The sequence below is a fragment of the Lynx canadensis genome, chromosome D2, assembly GCF_007474595.2.
Source record: "Lynx canadensis isolate LIC74 chromosome D2, mLynCan4.pri.v2, whole genome shotgun sequence".
NCBI classification, from domain to species: domain Eukaryota; kingdom Metazoa; phylum Chordata; class Mammalia; order Carnivora; family Felidae; genus Lynx; species Lynx canadensis.
Window position 1 is genome coordinate 71,701,621 of NC_044313.2, and position 23,426 is coordinate 71,725,046.

General features: G+C 41.6%; 1 protein-coding gene across 2 annotated transcripts in view; it reads right to left on the reverse strand.

Annotated features, from left to right (window-relative positions):
• The window catches only part of PCNX2 (pecanex 2), a 301,846-nt gene that overhangs the window by 89,622 nt on the left and 188,798 nt on the right, over window positions 1–23,426 (reverse strand). For both annotated transcript variants that reach the window (XM_030334389.1, XM_032595131.1), the window contains one exon: window positions 3,187–3,295. In XM_030334389.1, the coding sequence (XP_030190249.1) occupies window positions 3,187–3,295 (109 nt within the window). The remainder of the gene's footprint in view (window positions 1–3,186; window positions 3,296–23,426) is intronic.

The following is a 23,426-nucleotide window of genomic DNA, read 5'->3' on the forward strand; positions in this document are numbered from 1 at the left end:
ATTAAAAAGAAAACATCTATGTCAATCCTTAAAGTTAAAAACAAATCATTTGAAGCTCAAAAGGATATACCAAACAGAAAGCAGCCTTCCCAATACACACATTTAACAGAAATAGCCTGGATGGGTCTAATTACTAGAAGACAATGGTCTTGCATAGTCTCTATACATAGGAAAAGGGTGAGCATTCTTCTCTGTCTCTGGAGGTTACAAGCTCAGAAACTAAGAGAGGCTACCAAGGGAGAAAGCATGCTAGTACTGGAAAAAGTAATTTACTAAACAGTGCCCTGCTGGCCTGAACGCTAATTCCGTTCCAAAATGGAGCAAATTAGTCCCTTCTTGGAGCCAGGATTGAACCCACAGCTTCTTAATAGGGTGATAAAACAATTAACAATTCAAAATTAGTCAAGAGCCAGGGCTGCTGTTTAGGAACCTCAGAGCCTTGTCTTTTTTAATTTTTTATGTTTATTTTTAAGAGAGAGAGAGAGAGAGAGAGAGAGAGAGAGAGAGAGCGCCAGCGGGGGAGGGGGCAGAGAGAGAGAGGGAGACAGAATCCCAAGCAGACTCCACACTGTCAGAGTGGAGCCCGAGGAGGGGCTTGAACTCACAAACAGTGAGATCATGACCTGAGCCCAAATCAAGAGTCAGATGCCCTGCTCATAGCCTTGTCTTGAAGGCATGCATATATATATATATATATATATATATATATATATATATATATATATGCTTTTCTGAGCTATTTATCTCATTGTATTTGGAACAGTATGACGTTGGCTTCCCAACAACAAATATCCACCTTTACAAGTAGTCAGGGATGGGAAGGTGCCCTTGGATAAGGGGGGGGGGGGGAGCTAAAAGTCCTGAAGCTGTCACACAACTGCAGCGGTCAGGCTCCGCCATCACTTGAAAGGTCTGTATCTCAGGAAAAGGGAGGAAGCGGATGTCACTCTCTGGGACACTTTTAGGAACTCAGCATGGGGATCAATCGAACGTTCTAAAACAGAGCTACCAAATGCCCAATGAAACCTACATCTCAAACACGTTCTACTTCTTTGAGAACAAGTTCGCCCATCAAGAAAGCACTTAGATTTAAGACGCACCCTGTGCAATCTGAGGTAGATGCTCACACTACTTTTATTCTTCCAGGAGATATTAAGTGCCAGATATGAAGTGCTTGTGTGTGAACCCTCAACACACAAACAGGTCAGGTAATTGAAAGTTATGGTTCCCAGAAGGGTCTTAATTCAGCCACGAAACCACAAGGAGTAATTAGCATCACAGAATGCCCTTAACAAGGCATAAATAGGCACAAGAAATGCTACAGATCTACATGAGACCAGAGTTAGGATAAAATTGGGAATCATAACTTCAAGTTTCAAATTCCTAGTGCAACTCCTTAACCGCAAATTTGCATCGCCTGACAATTTTTATTTAATAAATAGGCTTTAAACTCTAGATAGGATGCCGTAGGCATGCTTCAGAAATCAAATCACCTCACTCTTTCATTTCACTGTCTTTGTTTCAAAGGACTCTTTAGAAAAACTAAAATTACTGGTATTACAGAAAATGATTGGAGTTAAAGGGGAAAAAAAGTGGTGTAAAAGCTCCCACTTTTGCATTTTTTTTTCCTTAGCTTGTTCTACCAAATAACCTTGAAACACTCCAGAAATATCAATGCAGGTCTAAGAATAGGAACACAGAACAATGTGCCTTGTAAGGCCAGCTCTTGGCATGCTTAAAAAGATGCTTTTGAACAAGGGAGTCTGGAGAAGGGCATTTTTAAAAATCTAGAATATATTATCACTTAATGATTATCCCAACTATGTTTCCATCCCTGCACACGAAGGTCAGGTCCCAGAGACTGTTTATGAATCGTCTTAATGAGCCTTGTGTGAATGTCGTCTGAGAGGAAGCTCCGGAAATGCAGGTGACACAGGCCAGTGGGATAAGAATCCTGGTCAGGCTTGTGAAGATGGACATTCCAGGATCCACCCCCTGAAATGTGATTTGAAAAGTATGTGCTGGGCTCAGGGATTTCATTATTTAATAAGCCCCTCCTGGATTCTGATACAAGTAATCCCTGAAACACATCGTGCAAAGTACAAGGCTAGGAAGTATAAACTAGGTGGAAAGGAAAACATTTGAGGGCAGATTTTAGGCCCAAGTCAAGGATATTCTTGTTTAATGTCTCTCTTCAAGAATATTTTTCATTAATCTCTCTCTCTCTCTCCAGATCCACACACAATTTAGCTATCTGTGTCAAAGTGATCTTTTTTTTTAATTTAAAAAATTTTTTTAATGTTTATTCATTTTTTTTGAGAGAGAGAGAGAGAGCAAAGCAGAAAGCGAGTGGGAGAGGAGTGGAGAGAAAGGGAGACACAGCATCCAAAGCAGGCTCAGAGCAGGTCAGCACAGAGGCCTATGCGGGGCTCGAACTCGTGAACCGCAAGATCATGACCTGAGCCAAAGTGGGACGCTCAACCGACTGAGCCACCCAGGTGCCCCGTGTCAAAGTAATCTTTAGAAGGAGCATCTCAAATTCATTTTGAAGTAAATTAAAACTAATTATCATTATGGAAACAATTAAAAACATACAAGGAAACCAAATGAAGCTACGAACAATAAAACTATGCTTCTTGGCTAAGGGCAGCTACAAAACAAAATCATAAATTATTTTTTTAGTCTTTAGGAGACTTTGGGTATTGCTACTTATATCTAATTCTGAGTTTTTGAGTATTATTCAGGTATGTGATTACCAAACTCTATCACAACATAATGTTATATAACCTATAACAGTATATCAGATACATCAGCTCTATCCAGTGTTTAATAATAGCAAATCGATTTGCACAATTTTGCACAAGTTAACTGAACTATTTAAGCAGTGACTTTCCATTTAAAAGACAGGATATCTTAATGCAGATCTGGGTGTGGGAAATGAAAGAATCAAAATAAAAAAAATAAAGTAATCCTGGAAATGCATTAAGAAGCAGGAAGAGTTCAAAATTAAGAAACATCTTTTAAGGCTAAGTGGCCTGAGGGGAATCCAAAGTGCCTCCCCATGTCCCCATTAAAATGTAATCTTAAAGACTTTCAAATCTTTTTATTGCCAGGGTTCAATGAAAAGCTTGCATCCGTAAAATGTGAATCTCAGCTCGCGGGTGAAAATAGAAGCAGAAAGGATACGAGGGACTGCAAAGAGCTGAGCAAACACGTGAAATGAAGAACCCCAAGCCATCTGCCAAGGAGCCACGTATGTCATGACGAACTGTAGCTTGTGAAGCAGGTCCTCGAGCTGTAAGCAGAAGAAGAAAAAGATTCATCAATTCATCAGCGTTGACAACCAGGGTGGGAGCCAAGTCAAGGTCACCTACAGCGAGGAGGGGGCAGCGAGGCTGCTGTTCCTTGTCTTGCTCTGACCTTCCTTTGTCCTTAACGCAAGGCAGCTGTTTCAGGAAATTCTAAAACAGCAACAAGATGATCCGAGTGGTTCACGTCTCCAGGGTAATTACTCCAGCCGACAGGTGTGGTGTATGTGTGTGCCTCTGCCTTTCCCGGAGGAACACTCACTCAGTTTGGTGTTCCATCCTTTCTATTGGGTCTTGTGGAGGAGAGTCATACAAAAACCTATCATCATGGACACCATTGGAGCTTTTGGGTATTAAGTTCGACTTAAAACTCTTCAGTGGCTCTTGCTGGAGAAAATAGTTCCGTGCCACTGAACTGCCCGGTACAAAGGGCTTTAGAAAGCCGGGAAAGGATATGGAAGCTGTTGCATTCACTTGACAAGCCAGCACAAGCCAAACTGAGTACTGGGAAGTTGCCGTATGCGGACTGGGAATGAACACAAAGGAGAAACATGCTCAGAGGTTTCGACTAGAGATTCAGAAGCTGTGCCGAGGATGGACAGGAATGGAGGGGCCTGGCTAGGGAACCTCTGCTTCGTGTTAAGAAGTAACTGATGAATCCCAGATGCAGAATTCTACTTCTGTTGCTTCCACATGCAGGAAGTATCCTACCAGCATGTCGCCCCAAACTCCACTTCTATACACTCTTTGTCCACAATGGAGGCTTCAAATGGCACGATGGCGTTTGTTCCCAGACTGGCTAGCACATGAGATAATAAAATACATTCACCAAGGCCGGGATGTGAAAAGAGAAGAAAAAGCCAGAATTCTTTATTAGGCTCAACAGGTGTTACGTAGGACAGCAGAAGACTACAATGAAAGGAAGGCCAAGGTTGGGAAGTAGGGCCATTAAGGAAAGATTCAAAGAACCAAGATAATTTGGCATTCCAGCAAAAGGCCAACCTTGTGATTTTGGAACCAAAAGATGAGGTTGCTCGGAATTGTTCCATGAAAGTGGAATAAGACAGATGAGGCTCATGACAGTCCTCTCCAAATCTTCCTGCCGCCTCTCTTGTCTCCCTGTTCTCTCACAAACCCCCTGGTGCTGGAGACTAACTCCCGGGCAGACTTAAGTACTGTCGGACACTCTGTGGAAGATGAACCAAGGGTGAAAGTCCTGTCGAAGGCACAGCAAACACGGAGTCCTGAAGGGGTGAGAGGCACCCGGTGAGGAGCCGAAACCCTGGTCTCGGTGTGTCCACAGACCCAGCAATGACGCAGCGGAGGTGCAGAAAAAGATGGGGGAGGGCCACCGTGCGGGGGCGGGGAGAGCGAGAGGGGCAGGAACGAAACAGAGAAAGTGGGGAGGGCAAAAGAGAGAAGGACAAATGGAGGAGAAAGCTGATGGGCTTGCACATGAATACCTGTTAAGGAATATGAATCTGGGGAAGAAACTCGGACGTCTGGTTTTTGCTGATAACTTTTCACTTTCTTTACGCTTGCTCACACGCGTCGACTGCAGAGGGCTGATTGCAGCTGGCTTCCAAGTCCACAAAGCCCACTTTAGTTTTGACCCTGGGGTTGGTGGAAGCTTCCTGAATCCACTCTGGATGGGACGGCACCGTGACTTAGACATTCTGACAGTTGGGAGGACAGCGGTTTATTCCGCTGTCTGCTTGAGGTAGCATCTCTTAGGTGCACAGAGTAGTCTTCTACCCACCACCTGATTTGCCACCAGTCAATAGATGCCTGGTACACAGTGAGACAGAAGGTTCTAACACAGACTCAAACCCTTGACTCATTTCTGTTTCAAAAGAGAGTGTTTTCTTTAAAGGCCGCTATCATTTCCTTTCATCCCCGCCATGAACCCAACCGGAGGAGGAACGTGCTAATTACCAAGAGGCAGACACTCAGCACGGGACACCCGACACTAGATTACATCAAAAGCCAAAGTCCTGAGGAGTGGTGCAGGGCCGTCTTGTCTTAACTTGCTCCTATATGCCTAACCAAATTCTATCAGGCAAAATGCCGCTGGATTTGAAACCCTCTCGTTACTCCGTTGTCAAGGATTCTTAGTCTGGTTATTCAGAATTAACCTAGTGACTCACGCCTAGGTGAAAACTACAAGCACGGACAAGATGATCTCATGTGATGTGTGACCCCCCAGATACCCTAACAATGAATCAGGGGTTATAGAAAGTTACTCCTGTAGGGTTTTCGGTGCATGACTATATCCTGGGAGGCTTTTAAGCCACCTTGTGAAAAGCTGATAAGTAGGTCAGGCATGGCAACTACAATCACACAGGCAGCCCCAGGGAAAGGCTCATCTGCAAGTTTAAAGCTCTGAGTGAAACTTTGCTGCATTATGATTCAATGAATCTATTACAATTATTTTTTGCTTAGCACAGCGACTTGTATTTACATATAAGCAAAACCAGTAATCAGGCACATGCACGTTCATGCTCTAATTGCCGCTGAGGCCCCAGGTATCTTTGCTCCTTTCCTGTGTCTATGCCTCGGTGTTTTTCATTAACATCATGAAGAATAAAATACAAGTTCTGTGAAAGATTTTCAATATGCAGCTCATAAAATAGACATTGCTGTTCTCATTGAAGAAGCAAGAATCCCTGAATGCCAGTTCTTTGTATACCTATGATTCCTCCCCGACACAGTAATTTCATCTCCTCTGCAAAGCCCAACAGAAAAAGCACACGATGTAGAAGGGTCAGCCGTCAACACAGTGTAATGTTTAAGAGCACAGGCTTGAGGACAGGCTGCCTGAGTTTGAATCCTAGCTGGCATCTGCTGTGGGCATCTTTACAATGTCATCTGACGATTAAATGACTTCATTTTTGTTCAGGGCTTAGAACACTACCTGGCAATTATAAGTGCAATATAAGAATCTGACAAATAAATGTTAGGACAAGCAGATGTTTTGTCTTGAGGATGTACTTAGCTCACAATCAGGAAATTCTAGGACCCCCCTTCCTCACTAAGCTTCTTGAGATTTCTCAAGTCTAGGTCCTCCTAGTTTCCAGAGGAGGAAACCAGACTCCGAGAGGCCACATGGGTGCTCAGTCACTGGCCCATGTGAAATCAGGAGGTCAAAGTTCCTGCCCGGTTCTCTGCCTGAGAACCTAAAGACGTTTCCTGGAGGCTGGGAGCCCTTCTTAAATACAGCAGAGGGAAAACCTGGCTGATGTGAAGGAGCGGAGAACGGCTTCTCTACCCTGGCTTTCCCGCCGACAGGCAAGGGGCAGGGTCACAAGCGTGGACACAACAAATGTGGCTACGGCCCCTATCAGGGACCTCTTCCCCGTGTGCATGGTGACAAAGATCTCTGATCCATCCTGGAATGTTCCTTTCAGTATACATGCCCAATGAATAAAATAGGATAGTCCCCAACAAGCCTGGCAGCAAGTAGATCACACAAAGGCAGGCTTGGGGGTTCCCTGCACTTCTGGAATGCACAGATCTGAGAGGATGGACACGGCTTCTGTATTTTCTTTCCAGACGTGTGGAGAGGTACGTCCAGGTTAGAAAGACCCAACCTCATATTTTCCCTTTACACTTTGTCCTCCTCTTCAAGAGTGACATCAAGGGAAAGAATGAGAAAATCTGTGGGTATTCAGAAGCTGATGGTGTCTAAGTGCAAAAGGAAGCCTACATATCGCTCCTTAATGACAAGCATGTATGAAGAGGCAGTTTACACCCTATTAGGCCATTGTGTATAAAATCATGAAACAATCAAGACACGACTGATTCAAGGGAAAGAGCAACACTAACACCTTTCTAGTAAGCACTGCCACATACAGCCTACCACTGCCCCAAAGAGCTTTAGATAGAAATCCCGTTTAGATTAGCTACGAAAGCACATCTCCACGGGCAGCTCAAGGCCTCTGTTTTTATGAAGCTTATCCCACTTCTAATGTTCTGCTTCCACGATCTTAAATCTCAGCCCTATTAAAGCACAATAAACTTCACAAGTTACCCAAGTAGGACTAGAAGAGAAAACAAAATCATTTGGGTCTTTTCCACCGAAAACACTAGGTAAAGAGCAAATACAAATCACACCGGCATGATTCTGGTTGTTTGCCAAAGGAAGACACCATAAATAGTCTCACTTCCAATGACCCTTTTTGGAAATATCTTTCAATTAGGTGTAGACAATGCTGGTTTACCTCCAGTATAGACAGGAAACCCAAACTGCATAAATTCACAAGCTCTCCTAAAACAGTCACTAAAGAAAGATGGCCCAACCCATTTCCTTGCTGCTACATTCGGAAATAAGATGTATGCCATCTTTCTTCAGGGGACTCCTTCCCTGCCAACAAAATAACTCACACTTTTTGAACATTTTGATATTGAGCATTATCTTCAGGAGCTACACATATGCTATTCCATTTGAATGAAGTGGAATTTTTCTTCCCAATCCCAGCCACCATTTTTTCTCCCATTGCTAATCCTAACCTTAGCCTTTCAATCCCCCAGATTAGTTCTATCACTTACCTCTTTTCTTTTCTTTTTCTTTCTTCTTTCTTTCTTTCTTTCTTTCTTTCTTTCTTTCTTTCTTTCTCTTTCTTTCTTTTCTTCCTTCCTTCCTCCTTTTTTTCTTTTCTTTTTTTTTCTTTTCTTTTTTCTTTTTGCATTTTGTTGTCAGATTCAGCTAGTTTCATTCTTAGAAAGATATGCAACTTGTGATTATTAATGCCTGACTCTGAGCAGACATGCAAAGCTGAACGGAGTGCCAGAAACCAGCTGCTGAGTTAAAGGTGTCCTGAGGTCAGAATGAGAGAAAACAGGGGCACCTGGGTGACGGTTAAGTGTTCAACTTCAGCTCAGGTAATGATCTCATGGTTCATAAGTTCAAGCCCCATGTCGGGCTCTGTGCTGACAGCTTGGAGCCTGGAGCTTACTTTGGATGCTGTGCCTCCCTCTCCTCTGCTCCTCCCCAGCTAGCACTCTGTCTCTGTCTTTCTTTCTCTCAAAAATAAATAAACATTAAAAAAAATTTTTTTTAAAAGAATGAGAGAAAACAGAGGGAGCAGCGGCTCTTGAGTGCTTGGGAAGGAGGTAGAGAAATGGGAAGACATCTGGAGGTTTAAGGCAAGCAAGTTGATGAATTCAGGTAGCAGCCCAGCTGAGGAATTAAAAGTACGGGAACAAAAGAATTGGGGAAAACGATCAGACATTTTGAGGCACAGGTGGTGATGTGAGGAGTAGAAAAGTATTCAAGAAGGAATGGAAAAAGTAAAGCCAGTGACACCTCAAATGTGGGATACCACATTTTGGGGGGAGATGGAACACCATTTTACAGAGTAACGGATTGATAACAGCAAATATGATACTTAAATACAGGTTCATTGCCTTTGAAACATAAATAGTCTCAAACAAAGGCTGACTATAGGAGTTAGAATTTTGTAAGTCAAATAAACATATTCAGGCAGCATTATAACTGATTCCAAAACTGAATTTCAGAAGGTCAGAAACTAGTTGTACCTCTGTCTACAATGTGTGTTGGGAGCTTATTAAATAGCACACAGTTTAGCAAAATATTACAGTGCTTCAGGGAGCATGGCAATGCACAAAGCTTACCAGCCCACTGTAAAAATAATATAAATAATCTAAGAGATTGTATGGAAAAATGTAATTAATAATTGAAGTCAAAAGAAGGGAAAGCCTCCAACAGTCAGAACCAAAAGGGGAGTTTAAAAATGAGAATAATAAGTCTGAACTGACCCTGGAATGACCCCAAGACGACACAAAGGTAGATGCTGTGGGCCTTGGGAGTTGAGAGCTTGGATTATAATGGACTTGAAGGGCTGCCATGCACACACAAAAAAAGTGAATTGGAAAAACCCAACCTATCAGTGCTTGGAAATAGCAAAAAAAGCTTGCCTTCTACCTCGTGTACAGTAGATAAAAATCTGCCATCCACAATGTCCACAATACACCAAAACCTTAGCCGTCACAATGCAGGGGAGTGGAATTGAAGTTTAAACTATTCCAGAAGCATGGGAATACCAAACCAAGTGGTTATAACATAAAAAGTAGGGGAGGATGACAACACTTTCTTGCAAAAGTAAATGCACCCACAGTCTTCAGGGACACTTCCACAACCAGAAGATATGGGCCCCCCACAGACAAAACAACAAAGATCAGTCCCTGAAGATCAGTCCACACTGAAAATTATAAACTACCAAATTATTAGCACCCCAAGAATTTTATGCAATGCACTGATGTAAAACAATCTAAATGAATGAGCAAAGAGCCAACATAAAAGTAAACAATAATAAAAGAGTTACATAATATGAATAATACACAAGTGGAATTGAAAAAGAAAGAAGTATCAGTTGTAGGAGCAGAAAGTGAAGTCATTAAAATAAAGAGCCCCGGGAGGTGGTTTAAAAGCAGATTAGTTACATCAAAACAGAAAGTAGAGAAATGGAAGACCTGAGTAAGTTTCCTAGACAAAGCACAGAGAGATTGAAAGATTTTTTTTTTAATTGGAAAGGTAAGAAACATACATGACAGAATAAGAAGACAACACACGTCCAACTGGAGTTTCAGAAAGACAGTGCAGAAAGAAAGGGGCAAGAAAAATATCTGAAGGGCAAATGGCTCAGAATTTTCCAGAACTGAGGAAAACATGAGTCCTTGATTGAAGAAGCCGATCAAGTCCCATACAGAATAAATGAAGAGAACCCACTCCTTATTGCATATGATAGTGAAAATGCATAACATCAAAATCAAAAAGAAAAATCTTTACCCACTCCTTATTGCATATGATAGGGAAAATGCATAACATCAAAATCAAAAAGAAAAATCTTTTTTACAGATTACCTGCAAAAAACTTCTGGATAACAGCAGACTGCTCATTAGCAAAAATACATGCCAAAAGAAATAAAATAATGTTTTTAGGTGTTAAGAGTAACTATCGGGTTAGAATTTTTACAGAACTTCAGTGTCATTTAAGTGTGAGGTGGAAACAAAGACCTTTTCACACAAAGACTGAGAGAATTGATTACTCATAGAGCTTTGCAAAAACAAACAAACAAACAACAACAACAAAAAAAAACAAGTAAAGAATGTGCTTCAGTAAGAAGAAAATTCAACCCTGAAGGAAGATAGAACATACAAGAATAATGGTGAGAAAAGAAACTGCTAAAATGTTAGAATGTCAATGTTGGAATTAATTGTAAAATTAGTCATAAAGATAGTAACTCACTTGAAGGTGTAGTCAAGTACTGATATCATAAATATTTAAGATATGAGAGGAGAATCTGGAGTTAAAGTGTTGAATCTTTGGATTGTTTAAGAGCAGGGAAGAGATTTTAATTAATTTTATATGCTAATCACATGTGCTTATTAGTAATTTAAGAGTAACCACTAAACCACTTAAGTTTTCGATCTTTGCTGTGTGTCAGAATCACCCAGAGAGCCTGTAAAACAAAGATTCTGGTTCCCACGGGCAGAGGTTCTGACTCAGTAGGGTTAGGGTGGAGCTCAAGAATAACTTCCCAGGTGATGGGGACGCTGCTTACTTAGGAACCACACATTGAAATTCATTGCATTGAAGGACCAGAAACACAATATTCAACTTCCAAAACACTAGAGGAGAAAAGGAATTTAAAAAAAAAGTCTATTCCATTCAATGGAAGACCAGAAAGAAGGGGCGAGGGGACAAAGAAGAAGCATATATATGAAACAAAAAATAGGACAGAAAATAGTACAAACATATCAGTAATCACTGATTAAATATTCAAATATAGGGATTCTCCATCTGTATTAAAAAGAAAAGTTTTGCTTTTATAAGAAATATTAAAATGACTTAGAACCTTTTAGGTAAAAGGGTGGGAAAAAATAAAGATACCAGGTAAATCCCAATCAAAAGAAAACTTGCTTCACTATATTAATATTAGACAAAATTGGCTTTCACTCAAAAAAGGAAAAAGATCAGTACATCATGATAAAAGAGAACAGTTCTCAGGAAGATGACATAATTGGAATGAATTCACTTAGCCAAATAGTTTCAAAATATCTAAAATCAAAATGAACAGAATTACAAGATTACAAATCTACAATCAGAAGGGGAGACTTTTAGGACATGCATCTCAGAAAATGATAGTTTAAGTAGACAAGTAAAAAAGCATATAAAACATTTGACCAACAGAATTCATAAGCTTTGTCTAAGAGATATGTGTATTAGAATCCTGCATCGACCAAAAGAGACGAATATAATGTTCAAGCATACGTACACTTAAAAGAGTTGATGACTTACTTCAAAAGAAGTCTTAAACAATGCTAAGAGTTAATATGCAAAATGCATTGCAATTACATTGAGTCAGTAATAAAATGATGGCAAAATAATAGCAGCAATCATCACCAATTTTGCATTCAGACATAACATCAAAAAAACCAATACCGATGAATTAAAAATAAACGGTAACACATAGAAAATACTTAAAAATGATTGACAACGGGCGCCTGGATGGCTCAGTCGGTTAAGCGTCCGACTTCAGCTCAGGTCATGATCTCACGGTTTGTGAGTTTGAGCCCCGCGTGGGGCTCTGTGCAGACAGCTCGGAGCCTGGAGCCTGCTTTGGATTCTGTGTCTCCCTCTCTCTCTACCCCTCCCCTGCTCATGCTCTGTCTCTCTCTCAAATATAAAAAATAAAACATAAAAAAAATTAAAAATGAATGACAATTAAAAGCAGTAAGACCAATCATAACTTGTGGGGCTCAGCTAAAGCGCTCTGTAGAGGAAAAGATATAGCCTTACAATGTGCATCTTAGAAAAATCACAAAGGTTATATTGGGAGGACATTTTTAATACAAAAAAAAGAATAAGAATATCACAAGAAAGGAAAATATAGATGTTCTTATCTATTAATATACATATAGAACTCCTTAATAAGATATTTACAAAATGAATCTATAAATGTTTAAAAAGTAATCCCGATCAAATTTCATCTTCTAACAGTTTAAGATTAGAAAAATGTGAATATAATTCACAACATGAAGAAAGTTAAAACCAAAAGACCATATGATGCTCAATTTGTACAGGAAGGATGTTGAAAAATAAATTCAACACTTATTGAATCGAATCCCTTCTAATCTAGTAATAAAAGAGTTCTTCTTAAACCTGATAAAGGACATCAGTGCCATATTACATTCAACACCACACTTAACAGTAAAACGTAAAATATCAGAATTACTCAGGCAAGAGGTATCAAACGAGATGAATTTGATTAGCCTCCACCAGAAAAGTGAAAAGAGAACCATTAAGGGAGATTAAAACTAGTTTATAGTTTATCATCTATTAAGTGCAGTTTGGAAAATTGTTTAACTGAGGAGAGAAATACAAGTGATGCAGGATGAGAGTACCCAGCAGGGGTTGCCTACTTAGGCAAATGAATGTGCAGCTACTAAACGAAAATGCCCTGATGCTTTGATTAGCCAACTTTATGCAGCCAGATAAATTCAGACCCCTAGGAGAACATGAAAGAAAGTATTAGTCATATTTCATAACTGCTAATTAGGGTATCCATAAATGCAAACGAAGTCACCATGGCACATTGAAATTTTATAAGCTACCAAGAGCTATGAATGCACAAAACTAAAAGGTCTTGTCAAGACCCCTGGGAACCGGGAATTGACTGTAACCCAGCATCTACGGGTTGTGTGTGTTTCTGCTTCTGGTGGACAGCAGGAGTGAGGGTGCGTGCAGGTAGCTGGGGCAGTGCGTCCCTGAAGAGGGAAACAAGGACCAACTCAAGGTGGAAGAAACAGGAGATGATGAGAGTAACCACTGAGAGTGTGACCTTTGTTCTTTAAGCAAACTGACCTTGGAGTGAAGCAGTAGAAATATGGTAGTTTATGCAGACATCCCGCCTTCCTTTTCCATTCCTTAATCCTTTCCATTTCTTGTGGGAGCCTTCATTCAATTATTCTATATAGGATAGAGTTTTTTGGTCTTTGTTTTGGATTTTATTTCAGAAAAGGCAGTTTCTTGGATTGTTTGATTTAAGGGGGCTTCCTTCCTCTCGAAGGTCCACCACAATTCCCTGGGTGGCAAATACTGCCTTTAGGAAGAGGGTGCAAGGAACAAGTTCAAAAGCCTCTATCAGGACACAGGGTGCTGCCTGGACACATGTAGCATTTTAATACGAGAAGCAAATAAATACTCTTACATGCAGCTGTGAGGCAGCTTTGCTCTGGCAATTTGAATGCGCTCCTGCCCAAGCCATCCACCGCGTGCCTCCAGTACATCTAATGTACTCTCCTGACATTTTATACTCATACGAACATTCCCTCAGTCTAGTGCACAAAGAAACAAGGTGATTCATACAGTGATGCTCCATATAATGAAAGCTTTCTGCTTTAAGCACCTAGACTTTCAAAATTTATGCTGCTTTTAATAAAAATGTAATAATACAGTCTCACTTTAAAAGTACCAAGTAGTTCAGGGGCACCTGGGTGGCTCAGTCGGTTAAGCGTCCAACTTCGGCTCGGGTCATGATCTCATGGTTTGTGGGTTTGAGCCCCATGTCAGGCTCTGTGCTGACAGCTCAGAGCCTGGAGCCTGCTTCCGATTCTGCGTCCCCCTCTTTCTCTGCCCCTCCTCTGCTCACACTCTGACTCTGTCTGTCTGTCTGTCTGTCTGTCTGTCTCTCTCTCTCTCAAAAATGAGTAAACATTAAAAATTTTTTTTTCAAATACCAAGTAGTTCAGAATTACATAAAGTGGAAGCAAAAAAGTTTGGTTACCCGTCTCATTCTGATCTAACTACCAGTTAATGATGGCTGAGGAGTTATCCTTCTTGGCATTTTCTACACATGCATGTGTACAAATGCATATGTGTATATATATATATTTATATACACACACACATATATTTATATTTATATTTATATTTATATTTATATTTATATTTATATTTATATTTATATTGCATTAAGGGGTGCCTGGGCAGTTCAGTCAGTTAAGCGTCCAACTCTTAATTTTGGCTCAGATCATGGTCTCATGGTTTGTGGGATTGAGTCCCATGTTGGGCTCCGTGCTGACAACACAGAGCCTGCTTGGGATTCTCGCTCTACCTCTCTCTCTCTGCCCCTTCCCCTGCTTGCATGCACACACACGCACTCAATCTCTCAAAATAAATAAATAAACTTTAAAATAAATAAAAATAAAAAGAAATTGGATTAACAATATCCACTCCTCTGAAACTTGATGCCTCTACCTCATATGTCCAACATCAGTACAAACTACTCTACCTAACACCTAACTAGCTGCCTAACACTCCATTGCTTGGCCAGACAATCTATTGAATCATTACACTACTGATAGACATCTAGGTTGCAAAAGTTAATTTAAAACCACAGCTGGACGGGCACCTGGGTGGCTCAGTTGGTTAAGTGTCCGATTTCAGCTTAGGTCATGATCTCGTGGTCCATGAGTTCCAGCCCTGCATCCGGCTCTGGGCTGACAGGTCAGAGCCTAGAGCCTGCTTTGGATTCTGTTTCTCCATCTCTCCCTGCCTCTCTCCCACTTGTGCTCTGTCTCTGTCTCTCTCTCTCTCTCTCTCTCAAAAAATAAACTTTATTAAAAAAAACACAGCTGGAGAAAGTTTCATCCACTTATCTGAGACATCATACAAAGCCAGCGAAGTGGCTGTTAATCCACTGCACTCACTGGACTTTGACCTCTGGGGTGGTATATGGTCTGCAATGGGCCCCTAGCCACATACAGAGCGGGATGTGAGACTATGACAGACTATGGCAGACTGTGACACTGCCCTCTGCACATGATAACGGAGGGCAGAGTAAACAGGGTCTGAGATACAGACAGCAGGCATAGCTCTGCACTAAATCTCTACCAGAAGGAAAGGCATGCTCAGTTCCAGGCATAAAAACTATTTACTTTATTCTCTATGGTCCTCCACAAGATGTCTAGCTTTCAACCAAAAAAATTATGACGTATACAAAAAGGGAAGAAAAAAATGCACTCCTAAAAGACAAAGTAACAGAGCAAGAGTCAGATATGACATTTAGGCTGGAACTATCTGGTAGGAAAGTTGAAAGAACTATGATGAATATGTTAAGGGCTCTGACAGCAAAAGTGTACAATAAGAAGGATTAGATGGGTAATTTCAGCAAAGGGATGGAAACTATAAAAGAAAGACTCAAATGGAAATGAGAGAAATGGAAACACCATAACAGAGACATTGAATGCTTTCAACAAGCTCATCACACTAACAGAGTCAAAGGAACAATCGATGAACTTGAAGACAGGTCAACAGAAATGACCTAAACTGAAACACAAAGATAAAACTGAATGAATTCAAAAAAGAAAGTACTCTTACACTATACCCAAAAGTAAATTGAAAATGGATGAAAGACCTAAATGTGAGACCTGAAGCCATAAAAATCCCACAGGCAGTAACTTCATTGACATTGGCTGTAGCAAGCTTTTTCTAGATAGGTCTCCCAAAGCAAAAGAAACAAAAGCAAAGATAAACTATTGGAACTACATCAAAATAAAAAGCTTCTCTACAAAGGAAACAATCAACAAAACTAAAAGGCAACCTAAGGAATGGGAAACCTATATTTGCAAATGACATATCAGAAAAAGGGTTAGTATTGGAAATTTAAAAAGAACTTATCAAACTCAACATCCAAAAACCAAATAACCCAATGAAGAAATAGGCAAAAGACATGAATAGACACTTTTCCAAAGAAGACATCCAGATGGCCAACAGACACATGAAAAGATGCTCACCCTCATTCATCATCAGGGAAATGCAAATCAAAACCACAATGAGATACCACCTCACACCTGTCAGAATGGCTAAAACCAACAACAAAAGAAACAACAGGTGTTGGAGAGGATGTGGAGAGAAGGGAACACTAGTGCACTGTTGGTAGGAGTGCAAACTGGTGTAGTGACTGTGGAAAACAGTATGGAGGTTCCTCAAAAAGTTAAAAATAGAACTACCCTATGATCCAGTAATTGCACTACTGGATATTTACCCAAAGAATACAAAAACACTAATTCAAAAGGATACATGCACCCCTATGTTTATACCAGCATCATTTACAATAGCCACTTTATGGAAGCAGCCTGAGTATCCATCAATCAAAGAACGGATAAAAAAAGATGTGATGGGGGCCTGGGTGGCTCAGTCAGTTAAGCATCCGAGTCTTGATTTTGGCTTAGGTCATGATCTCACAGCTCATGAGTTCGAGTCTTGCATTGGGCTCTGCACTGACAGTGCGGAGCCTCCTTGAGATTCTCTCTCGCTCTCTCTTTCTCTCTCTCTGCCCCTCCCCTGCTCTCTGTTTCAAGATAAATAAACTTTAAAAAAAGATGTGGTACATAAATACAATGGAATATTACTTAGCCATAAAAAAGCATGAAATCTTGCCATTTGCAATGACATGGATGGAGCTAGACGGTATTATGCTAAATGAAATAAGTCAGTCAGAGAAAGACAAATACCACATGACTTCACTCCTATGTGGAATTTAAGAAACAAAACAAATGAGCAAAGGGGAAACAAAAGAGAGAGAGAAATTAAGAAACAGACTTAACCGTAGAGAACCAACTGATGGTCACCTGAGCAGAGGTGGGTGGGAGATGGGGATTAAGGAATGCACTTGGCATTATGAGTACCAGGTGTTGTACAGAACTGTGGAATCCCTATATTGTACCCCTGCAACCAGTGCAACACTGTATGTTAACTAACTGGAATTAAAATAAAAACTTAAAAGGAAATATTACTGAGTATTTAAAAGCTGCATAACAATATCAAACTATCTAACATATGCATAGTTTGAACCTCAGAAAGAGAACAGGAGGACAAAAGAAGTATTTGAAGAAGTAACGGCCAAGAAATGTTCAGAATAATGACAGACGCCAAGCTCAGATGACACGGAGGACAAACACTCACACAACAACTAGGCATGACCTATTGAATCTGCTGAAAACAACAAAGAGAAAATCTTGGAGGCAACAACAACGACAAAAAGACACATTACACACACACAAAAAAACCACAGTAAAAATTACAGGAGACTTACAGTAGAAACCATGTAAGGTAGATGGTAATGATGTGACATGTTTTAAGTACTAAATGCTGAAAGGAATGACATTTTTAAGGGCGGTGGGGGGAGGGGCAGGTAGGACTGTCAAGATAGAATCCTATACCCAGTGAGAATATCTTTCAAAAATGAAAGAGAAATACTTTCTCAGACAAACAGAACTGACCAAGTTCATGGCCAATACTCCAAGAACTCTTCAAGGAAGTTCAGGCGCAAGAAATATGATATAGTTTGGAAACCTGGATCTACGCAAAGAAATAGAGCATCAGAAATGGAATAAGTGGCAATAAAATAAATTTTTTCTTATTTTCAGTTGCTCTAAAGGAGCAATGTGGCTCTAAAGCAAAATTACTGGCTCCCATTTATTTACGTGTTTATCACACATGTAAAATTTTTTTTTTTAATTTTTTTTTTTCAACGTTTATTTATTTTTGGGACAGAGAGAGACAGAGCATGAACGGGCGAGGGGCAGAGAGAGAGGGAGACACAGAATCGGAAACAGGCTCCAGGCTCTGAGCCATCAGCCCAGAGCCCGACGCGGGGCTCGAACTCACGGACCGCGAGATCGTGACCTGGCTGAAGTCGGACGCTTAACCGACTGCGCCACCCAGGCGCCCCACACACATGTAAAATTAAATGCATGTTGCATATTTATCACATATGTAAAATTAATGCACGACAAGAGCACAGAGAATGGGAAGGGAAACTATTAAAATTCCTTACACTACACATGAAGTGGTATATTATTATTCGAAAGTCCATTGTGATGAATTAAAGGTTTGCATTTTTAATGTAAGAGCAAGGAGTTACAATGAGGGCCATAAATGACAAGTCAACAGAAGTAAAATGGAATTAAAAAGTAGTTCACAGTGACATCTCTCCAAAGTGCTTCCTGTGACCTTTCCCCCCATCGCCTTAACTAGTTGCTCCCTCTGGAGGTCTCCTCTATCTGTGGCTTCTAACTTCAAATCACACGCAAAGTAGAGGCACAGCATCCTGGTTTCAACAGTGGGCTTGGCGGTCATACAGACCCGAGTTCCCATCCCAGCTCTGCCTCTCACTAGCTGTGTGATCTTTGGCAGGTTTTGCTCCACTGAGCCTTAGTTTTCTCATCTGCAAAGTGGATACGATAATGCTACGTATCTCAGAAATGTATTGCGCAGATTAAATGAGATAATCCAGGTAAGTTTTTATTGTAGGACTCAGCATGTATTAAGTGCTCAACAAATATGTTACTTTGTCTATTGCCCTTTCGAGATTGTTTCAAAGGTACTTCTTATATGTTTTTATCTCCTTTGTCCCCCACTGGAGTGTATACACATTGGCAGCAGGCACTGAGTATTCTTTATGTTGTAGACTCACCTTCCGGCAGGTAAGCAATATAGGCACACAGTGGATGTATGTGCAGTAACTGCTTTTCAGAAAGTGAAACAATGAGTCAATGAAAGATTCAGGAGGTTCCCCAACTCATCAAGTGATATATAACCCGCGACTATAGCTGGCATGCGTTCAGTGGAAATTTTCTTGTTGCTTCCATTCACATGCCAGATCTTTGCAACAGCCACGGATTTTCCTTATAAGAGGAGCAATTCACTCTCCTTTTCTTTCTGGAGATTTTAAACTTACATGGCAACCATCTCAGAATCATCAGGCCCCTTCCTTCAGGCAGAAGCATTGTGGTTTGGTCCATCAAAGTATTTCCAAAACTGGCAGTTAGAAAAGAAAAGAAAAGAAAAGAAAAGAAAAGAAAAGAAAAGAAAAGAAAAGAAAAGAAAAGAAAAGAAAAGAAAAGAAAAGAAAAGAAAAGAAAAGAAGAAAGAAAGAGGAAGGAAGGAAGGAAGGAAGGAAGGAAGGAAGGAAGGAAGGAAGGAAGGAAGGAAAGTCTGTGACCTTGAAGTTCTTGTCCTCAGTATGGGCACCTGGTAAAAGACACTATTTGGAATCCACAAGTTCATGTGTAATCCTGTAGAACCAGAAGCCCCCAGCCAGTAAAGGATTGTCAGCCTTGTAAGGAAAATATTGCCTGACTCAACCAAATTAAGCTCTCCCTCTGGGAAGCATTTTAAGGAGGGCTTTAAGGAGGGCACTGCTCCCCACCAAGTAAGGGAGGTTTTCAGAATTCTGTCAGTGAAGGGAGTCTAGAGTCATCCACATCTCCTGAATCCTCTGAAGCTACTCAAGTAGGTTTTGCGTGCCTTCAGCACACATCACTTCCCTATTCCTGGGAAGACTCATCAGCCGTGGCTCTTCAAGAATCTGTCTACACAAAGACACATCACCACTGCCCTGATGGGAGGGGCTGCAACACTGAGCCAGGGAACAGCCTTCTTCGGGGGAGAAAGCTGCAGACTTTAAATAAATGGGAGCCTGGGGGCGCCTGGGTGGCTCAGTCAGTTCAGCATCTGACTTTGGCTCAGGTCAAGATCTCACCGTTTGTGAGTCTGAGCCCCAATTTGGGCTCTACACTGACAGTGTGGAACCTTCAGGGGATTCTCTCTCTCATTCCCTCTTTCCCTCTCTTTGTTTCTCTCTGCCCCTGGTGGCATTCTCTCTCTCTCCTTCCCTCCCTCTGCCCCTGGCTCACTCAATCAAAAATAATAAATAAATAAATAAATAAATAAACAAACAAACAAACAAACAAAAAAGAGCCTGTAAATACTTATTTAACATATCAACAGGGACACTCTTAACTATGTAGATCTCTGAACATTACTAAATCCAAGTGTTTTTTATAGCATTCTTTAACATGAGATTGTAGGAAGCCTGAAGGGGGGGGGGGGGAAGGTCTCTCTCTTGCATACCAGGCTGGAGGTCCCAAATGGGGAGGCAAAACTCATCCCTATTTTGAAGGCAGAGGTTCAGAGGAGATGAACATTTCAGCTCCCTATCTCTTCCCAGGAGATAAATTACAGTAACTTGCATGGTTTGAGTTAAGGGAAACTCTGCTCCTTGATGTGTGGGCGGTGTGCTGGGGAGTGGAAGCCAAGAAAGTTGATGTGTTAGGCTGTAAATCTCAAGCAAAGGATGTTTGGGGCTGCTCAGGCCCTTCCCGGAAGTTACTGGACACAGTAAAGGGCTGGCCAGTTGGATGACACCAGTTTCTCACCACTGGGGAAGATCTACAGCTACATGCAGGGTGATTTACCCCTCGGTTTTGCAAGAGGGGCTCTGCTGACTATAGAGCACAAAGCAACTCACTCACAGCAGAGCAGACAGCAATGCTGGCCATGTGTTAGCTCCCTAGTGTGAACAGGGCGGCAGGCAACAGTGACACAGCTAAACAGGATTTATAGGAAACCAAGAAAATGAAAATATATACCAGGAAAAGCCTGAGGAGGGAACTCGGAGTGACCCATATGCTCAGTCTAAATAACCTTTTCTCCTCCCACACACTCCTCTGCCCCTGCACTGTGAATCATCATCTCTCTAGAACAATAAAATGTCATCTGATCGCCACGTCCAAGCTTATACTTCATTTTTCAAAAACCAGCTTTTCCATTTCTCACCTCTCAACTGATTTCAACGGATACAGCTTGGGTAATCAGGGCGACCCTGCATTTTGTTAGATGTTGCGGGAAGTAGGGAACAAATAAATGTCCCCATGGTTCTCTACCACTTGAGGAATTTCCAATTTCTTTGGGAACCCGAACATATTGGACCACGTTCTTTGTTTCCAGATGCAGGGCAGAGCTTGTGACAATTTTCTCCTGAGCCATCCTGGGGGGGGCCACTGCAAGTGAACATGTGTCCCCGAGAGCCTGGACGGTGGCTTTGTCAACTGTCTGCAAACCATTCTGTACTCCTGGCCTTGGGCAGAGTGGGCCTGGGACCAAGTTCAAGTGTGACCCGCACTCCTAAGTCACTCTCAGAGAGAGTGACTGTGGGTGAATTACTGGACAGCTGGTGCACAAGGGCAACTTTCAACATTACACAGACGTTTATCCTACACCACTGCACGCCTGACCCTGATCTGGAAATTGGGACGTATCAGTACACAAAATAGGCAAAGATCTTTGCCTTCATGGAATTTACACTCCAGTGGGAGGGGTAATAAAATGATAAACAAGCCAATGACAGAGCCAGCTAGAAGGTGGTGGACGCTCTCACCAAAAGTTCCACGTAAAAGGCCTGGGGTGGGGGGGCTGGCAGAGGGTAGACAGAGCAGGCCGAGCTGTAATACGATGGTGGGGCTGACTGAGAAGGTGAAATCTGAGCAAAGCCCGGACAGATCTGGTGGGGTGAGTCCAGCAGACACGTGGGGAGGAACATTTTTAGACCAGAGAAACAGCTAGAACGAGGGGTCCCCACGAGAGCATGCTTCGCACGGTGGAGGAAAAGCAAGGCGAGCTGGGTTAAACAGGAGGAGAGGAGAAAAAGAGGTCAGAGCAGTGATGGGGACCCAGCTGGCATTGGTCTGCGGGCTAGTGCCAGGGATTTGGCTTTCACTGTGCAAGAGATGGGGAGCCACGTCACGGTTCTGAGCAGGGACAAGATCCGGGGTGTGCTTTAAAAGAAAAACTTGAGAGACTTCGAGTTTCAGCTCCAACAATGAAAAAAGATTAAGAGTTGTCATTCCCACTTTTGCCACAGGAGAAGGCTAAGCAAACTGAAACGCAATGTCTTCTCGACCCATCAGACAACTGACGTCACAGGGAAAGCTGCCTCTCTGAAAGATTCATTGAGCCCTGCTCATCTGGGGCAGAAGCTTCTAGAGCCGTGAAACTGGTAGGAACACTTCATGGTGATTCTAGCAAACTGCTAGAGGCTGAGTGTGGATCAGCACGAGAGTTAGAAACCCCCGGGCGCCACAGTCTTAGGGGGCCCTCCCTCTTTTCTACCCCAGAAATCCCAATAGGTCCTCGTGATGGAGAGCCAAGAAAAATCTCTTCAGGGATCTGGCAGGGGGAGGAGATTAACCACTGTGAAACACAATGGCCCAAGCAGAAGGGCAAAGGGCTTTGCCTGAGCCTTATCCGAGTTAGGGGGAGGGAATCCCTCCCTCTCCAGCTTACCTCACCTAAAAGAGGAAAAAACACAGCAACAGAGTCAGGGCTTTAAAGAAATAGATTAAGAATGCTACTACCAGCAAAGGGAGTATAGTGCACTGGGAGGAAAAGAAGCTACACCATTCTGGAAACACTTATGAAGATCCCAGCCCAGAGACACAGGTCCAATAAGAGACTGAGATTTAATCGGAAGATAATAGAATACTCTCCCCACCCCCGCCCACCCGCTCCATACCTTACCAACACACCAACGATGATCCAGTATAGTAACACTAGGTTACTGCTAAAATAACACAAGACACAACTCTCTCTGAGATTTTAGTGAAGTCAAAAATCAAGAAGAGACAAAAACAAGGACGTTAGAAGAAGTTGAAGCATCTGGGAGCTACAGTTACAGCAAACATGAAACATAGTCCCTCTCCCAATCGGATTAACAGAAATCCTCACACTAAAGGCATATGCACCTCAGTTTCTATTGCGTGATACAACACGTCCTGCTTTCAACAAAAAATTAAGGGTGTGCCAAAAGGCAAGGAAAAACAGTCAGAAGAGGCAAAGCAAGAACCAGAACCAGACTCAGATGGGACACAAATGTTGGAATGATCACACAGGGAATAAAAAATAACTGATTAATACGTTTGGAGCTCTAATGGAAAAGTAGATAGCATGCAAGAACAGGTATCTAGTATCAACAAAGAAATGGAAACTTTAAGAAAGGGTAAAGGAAACGTTAGAAATTAAAAACACGATCACAGCAAAAAGGAATGCCTTTATCAGACTCATCAATAGACAGGACGTGGTCAAGGAAAGAATCAGTGAGTTTGAAGATAGGTCGATAGAAATTTCCCTGACTGAAATGGAAACAGAAAAACAAAACGAAACAAAAAGAAAATATCTAAGAACTGCGGGACAATAAGAAAAGGTGTAACATATGTGTGATTGTAATACCAGAGGAAGAAGAAAGAGTGGAA